Genomic DNA, 6,000 nt, shown 5'->3' with positions numbered 1-6,000 from the left:
AAAAATAATAGAAACAGAATAAGATGGTAAGTTGGACGAGGGCATTTTCGTAAAATCATACGTCTTTATCAAGTAGGAAAAATTGAGGTTTTGCTTCTGATCCTGCCATCCTTGCAGCCGCCTGATAGGCCACTTTAAGAACACCAAGCCCTGCACTGAAAACCATACAGAATGTAAGTTAAAGTTCATAATATATATATATATATATATATATATATATATATATATATATATATATATATATATATATATATATATAAGGAGAAATGAGGGTGTGAAGTACCTTCCAGCACCAACAACGACAATTTTTTGGTTTGCAAAGTCTGATAAAGGGCGACCTTGTGCCCTAACAGTTCCAAGTAATCCAGCCAATGCAACACCAGCAGTTCCCTGCAAAGAAGAACAAGTGGAGGAATCACCCATTCCATTCCATCATTCCATCAGGCAAAACAAACATGAATTTTTTTTCGTTCCGGTGGAATGAACCATTCCATTCCTTCCTTGACTCCATCATACCAAACAATAACTTGATGTTTCAAATCAAGGAGCATAAGCATTAGACAGATTCTAACCTATATGTCATCATTGAACATGTAGATCTTCTTCCGGTATCTTTCAAGAGTTTCAAAAGCCCACTTGAATTGAAAGTCTTCAAACTAATTTAACATGGACAATCATAAAAGATTTCATATAAATTCAACATACATAAAAAACCAAACAAATGAAAGCTTTTAAAAAAATGAACCTGGACAATAGCCTTTGGCCAACGTGCATGAAGAGCTTCCATTAATTCATCCACTACCGATATATATTCATCCCCTTCTAATCTAGGTTGTCGTAGTCCTATATCTGTCAAAGTAAATATAGTTAAAAAAGAAATCATTTAATTAAAATAATATTAACTTGTGGGTAAAGTTAAAGATGCTATACAATGAGTTTGTGTACACTTATCCACTTACAAAGGGGATTATGTAGTAGCTGTTGATTGTTAGTTCCAACATCAAGCATGATAGGAAGGATCTGCAATGCAGACCAAATGTATTAGTGAGAATGTACACCACGTTTTTGTTTGGTTCATAGAATATTATTTGAGGGGATGAATCCATTTAAAGGAATTGTAATTTGTCACATGTTTAGTTGACAAAAACTAGAATGGAATGGAATTCAATTTCATTCTTTTGCTTGGTTCATATATAAATGAAACTTTTTTTTTAATGTTTACTTACTGAAATATATATCAAATGAAAGAAATGGGATTGAATTCCATCCATTTGGCAACCAAAAAGGTCTCATAATGGAATCTTATATTCCTAATCTGTCCAATTTCATTCACAAACCAAACACTCCATTAAACATCTTATAATTTCTTTTCACACGGGAGTGTCAAAGGGAATGTGTTTGATCAAGTAGTATAGCATATAAATTGAAGTTGTGATTTAAAAAAAAAAAGCATACTCTTTGAGGATTGATACCAGCAGCAGCAACATACATATCGAGCTTTCCAATAGGTATGGCCATTCCCTGAACCCCAAGATCACCAAGCCCAAGAATACGGTTGCCATCTGTAAGAACTACCATGTCTACCTGAAATTTTTACAATAATTTACTTATATCTAAATTGGTTTATGAATAAAAATAATTAGAATGAAAATGCTTGATGTAACAAGTTATGACAGTTTAGCACATTCTTTGTATACAGAGAGCATATTGTGAAAAAACTTTATGTTTTAATTAATAACATAATAAGAGCCAATACCTACAAAATTCACACAAAGGGTTTTTGATTAATTCACAGAATTTGTTACAAGTTTGAATTATACAGTATACAGCAAGTGGCTTACACATGGCGTGGGACCCACTAAAGAATGTGAACGGCTGTAAATGACCACAGGGTCATCGCTTGGAATTTCAGAATTGCCAGCTGGCAGTGGGAGAGGACCAAATGTATCAGAAAAGTCCAATTCAAGAGTATCTGATGTTTCATTGGGAGGGTTTTTTGGGAATTGGAAATAGTTCTTGGAGGATTTGAATGGCTTGTTTTCAATTAAAGCAGTTAATTGAGAAGAAACCATTGTAGAAATTGGAAAACAGAAAGGAGTGTTTTGTTTGCGTTTGTATTAGTATTACAAACTATGGATGGAAAGATACTAAGATTCGAGCTGATGAAAGGCTTCTACCAATGGCTTTAATTAGAAGGAAGTTCAAGTAAACAATTGGATTTTCAAAGAAATTTGAGAGAATGCTGATTTATGTGTGTGTTGGAATCACCAAAAAAGATTCATGGAAAGCATTAAATCTAAGAAAGAATACGACCTGTGAGGTTCAAGAAAACCCCATCCGTTTACCTTCAATCACCAAAGACCACCACTTCTTCATTCTTCTTCCTTTGATCTGTCCAAACCCCAAAGGTCCTCCGATTTCTACCGATGACGGAGTCTAAGAAGCCAAGGAAGGCTCACCGGGAACCAATAATTTCCTCCTCCTCCTCATGAATAGATCGATCATCCTGATCTACCAGCCGTTACTTGTCCTACTCCATCGGACTAGTTGAGTCCCCTCCCTACATGTAATCTGCTGGCGACAAGGAAGAACAGCCAAGGAGACCACCGGAGCACCTCCCCCCCAAGCTGTGGCAGACAAGAGAAGCATCGCTGCTTCTCCCTTCTCTTTTTGTCAAATCGATCCCGCACCAGAGGTGCTTCCCCTTTCTCGATTGATTTCCATCATCGACCACCATGGCTGCTTGCGTTCCCATCTTCCTTTCTCGATAGATGAACCACGACCACCGGACCAAAACTCCCGCTACCTTCGTCATTCTAATTCCCCTTTTTCTTTTTATCTGTGGGGAATAAGAAACAAACGAGAATTAATATTTGGATTCTAATATTGAGACTTGAGAGTATAATACTTAATTAGGGCTTTTTTTGAAAATTTCAACATCGAGTGGGGAATAAGAAAACTATTAGCGAGTATTCTCAATAACAGCAGAGAGATGAAGAAGGTGAAATTACAGCAACGATGAAGTAGATGAATGGAAATCAGAAGCCCTTTTTCTTGATTGAGATGATGAAGTCGAGAGATGGAGATGAAATCGTAACCTTCGATCTTTGATTGAGAAGTTGCACAACAGTGTGAGGAGAATGAAAGATGCGTGAAAATGCTTAGGGCAGGGAGGGTAGCGGGCTTTTCTAATTTTTTGGCTTTTCTTTTCCCGCTTGTAACTAAGGAACGCGCGTTCATTAAAATTATAAAGCGACACATATAGAGGGCGCGCATTTAAGGTACAGCGCCCTCCGTGTTTTTAATTTTTTTCTTTTGACACTAATTTAAAGGCACGCAATAATGCGTGACCTAAATCCTTCAATTTTCTGAAGAGATGACACTTTTTTAACGTCACTCTCCATTACGTAACATAAATCAATGAGTGTCGTGGTTTGCGCGTCGTAAAAGGCTATTTTTCTTATAGTGCATTTTTTGGGGTTGCAGGTTCCAACGATGACAACAATGTTCTTGATCAATCACCAATATTCAACGATCTTTTGAATGGAAAGGCTCCGGATGTTCCTTTTACAGTGAATGTAAACAAATACAAATTTGGGTATTACCTTACAGATGGAATATATTCTTCGTATTCGACATTTGTGAAGGCATTCCAACACTCAGTTCAAGAAAGAGATAATTTATTCAAGAGAAGACAAGAAGAAGCATGTAAGGATGTGAAACGTGCTTTCGGAGTGTTAAAGGCGAAACAACACAAAGTTGAACATGTGGCACGACCATCAGACTTAGAAACTCTATGATATATCATGTATGCATGTATTATAATGCATAACATGGTAGTAGAAGATAAATGACAGAATATTGCACACTATATCTTCAACGGTAACGATAATGAATAACGTTGTTTAGGAAAAATAATTTTTTTTTGTGTCGTAATGTTTTTTTATTTTATTTTGGATGTTATGTGGATATGAGGTGGCACCAAAATGATGTTATAACTAGTTACCCATACCCAATGCTCTTAAAAATATGTAGGACCTATGTGTAGCCGGCTTAAAGACCGTCGGACCGTCTGAGGCTTAGGTTCAGTTATGCACCCTCGACTAGAAACACGAGCTTTCAAAATCTAGAAAAAATGTGTTGTGTAAAATATTAGAAACTAACACCCATATAACATAGGTTTGACAATCGTGTTGGGTTCATGTTGGCTGTTCACGAGTTAGCGGGTCAGAAAACATAAATTCAACCCAACTCACATATATGGGTTGGCAGGTTGAAAACCTCAACCCAACCCCTATATATAACTCGTTTAATTAAGTTTAGTTAAATATATGAGTTTGCGGGTTCGAAGGTATGTAGGTCAAACTGAACCTGCATAACCCGTTTAACAAAATCTAATTTAAAAAATTGAAGTTTTTTCAATATAAATTCTATTCAAGTCATTAAGGAGTCGACGATAGGTGAGATAGTAGGCGACCGACACATCGGCGATGAGTAGGTGACAAGGTGAGGATGTGAGGTGTGGCCGCATGCTAGTGATGGTCTAGCGGATGCTCATTTTGTTCATGACTCGTGAGCATGTATGTTTTTTTTATTAGGGCATTGCAAAAAAAAAAACTAACCATATGATTATACGAATAAGGAAGGTGAAGAAATACAGTAATATGAAATATTTTTGTAGGAAATAAGATTTCATTAATAATTAAATATATCTATTTTTTTAAATCTAATATATACGGGTTAGCGGGTTGACCCGCAACCCCAATCAAGTAACCCAACCCAACCCATGAAATAAACGGGTTGGCATGTCAAAATTTTTAACCCAAACCCACTTATTTTCATATTTGGTTAGTGTTTGATTATGAGTTGGGTCGAGAGTTGACACCGTTATATATATATATATATATATATATATATATATATATATATATATATATATATATATATATATATATATATATATATATATATATATATATATATATATATATATATATATATATATATATATATATGGGAGGGTTCAATTGAGAAAAAAAAAGGTTGAGAATGGGGGAATCATTCTCAGCCAATCATTTATTTTTGCCGCAAAAGCCTTCAACGTACCAGCGGAAATGGGAAACGAATGCACATGTGTTTTCCAACATAACATATTTCCTTAAACTATGCTAATCATTACCTTAATATATACAAAAACATAGTTTTTTTTTCGTTTTTTTTTTTTTTAAATTTTTATAAGCTATTTTTATCAAAAAATGATTTTAAATATACCAAAATTCATAATTTTTTATTTTCTACAAATAGACATCCATATTGATATAGTTTTAAGATAAAATAAATTTTTTTTTTTATATTTTCAGCTATCGTTATTCATAAATGAATAACAATGCATCAGGTTTTATTACAGTACATTCTTTATTCACTTATGAATAAAAAGTATGATTTTTTTTTACAATTTAAGTATCAATGATATATGAATATAACATATAATAAACATAGTATATTCATATTTTAATATTGGACGATGAATTCACTTGTGAATGTTAACATAGTATATTCACTTGTGAATATTAGATGATATATTCACTTATGAGTATTAAATAATATTTTATATGTGAATATTACATAGTAATACATGGTATATCACATGTGAATATTACAGAGTATATTCACTTGTGAATATTAGATGATATATTCACTTATGAATATTACACAGTATATTTACATATGAATATTACAAGGTATATTCACTTATGAATATTGAAGGTATTTTGACAAATATATATAATTTTTATATGTTATTCACATATGAATAACATACAGACTTGCATATTTGCTTTGTGTTTTTAATAATCATATACTGATTCAGGTGAGAAAAAACATATTCATATGTGAATATAACGTAATAATTTAGTTTATGCATTTCATCAAACAGTTGGAGTGCAAACAAATTAACTATTTTAAAAATGTTAAAAACATTAAGTTATCAATTCTAAATCA

At 33.4% G+C, this 6,000-nt stretch overlaps 2 protein-coding genes across 2 annotated transcripts; both read right to left on the bottom strand.

Annotated features, from left to right (window-relative positions):
• Nucleotides 1-443, bottom strand: LOC128128477 (NAD-dependent malic enzyme 59 kDa isoform, mitochondrial-like). The gene is made up of 2 exons (XM_052767440.1): nt 284-443; nt 1-155 (listed from the first exon to the last, which is right to left on the bottom strand). Exons 1-2 carry the CDS (start codon nt 421-423, stop codon nt 56-58), a joined length of 240 nt encoding a protein of 79 aa, XP_052623400.1. The 5' UTR covers nt 424-443; the 3' UTR covers nt 1-55.
• A 129-nt stretch (nt 444-572) lies between these two features.
• Nucleotides 573-1,822, bottom strand: LOC128128927 (NAD-dependent malic enzyme 59 kDa isoform, mitochondrial-like). Its single transcript, XM_052767670.1, has 4 exons — nt 1,456-1,822; nt 960-1,020; nt 746-849; nt 573-656 (listed from the first exon to the last, which is right to left on the bottom strand). The coding sequence occupies exons 1-4, from the start codon at nt 1,576-1,578 to the stop codon at nt 573-575; spliced, it is 372 nt and encodes a 123-aa protein (XP_052623630.1). The 5' UTR covers nt 1,579-1,822.
• Nucleotides 1,823-6,000: the final 4,178 nt, after the last annotated feature.

This window comes from Lactuca sativa, chromosome 9 (genome assembly GCF_002870075.4).
Source record: "Lactuca sativa cultivar Salinas chromosome 9, Lsat_Salinas_v11, whole genome shotgun sequence".
Classification (NCBI taxonomy): Eukaryota; Viridiplantae; Streptophyta; class Magnoliopsida; order Asterales; family Asteraceae; genus Lactuca; species Lactuca sativa.
This window is presented reverse-complemented; position numbering and strand designations above follow the sequence as displayed.

Coding starts and splice junctions, on each gene's coding strand:
- LOC128128927 (XM_052767670.1), bottom strand. CDS start 1,578: ATGGTAGTTCTTACAGATGGCAACCGTATTCTTGGGCTTGGTGATCTT. Junction 1,021..1,455: donor CTGGTATCAATCCTCAAAGA/GTATGCTTTTTT, acceptor TCTGCATTGCAG/ATCCTTCCTATCATGCTTGA. Junction 657..745: donor GGCCAAAGGCTATTGTCCAG/GTTCATTTTTTT, acceptor ATGTTAAATTAG/TTTGAAGACTTTCAATTCAA.
- LOC128128477 (XM_052767440.1), bottom strand. CDS start 423: ATGGGTGATTCCTCCACTTGTTCTTCTTTGCAGGGAACTGCTGGTGTT. Junction 156..283: donor GTCGTTGTTGGTGCTGGAAG/GTACTTCACACC, acceptor TATGGTTTTCAG/TGCAGGGCTTGGTGTTCTTA.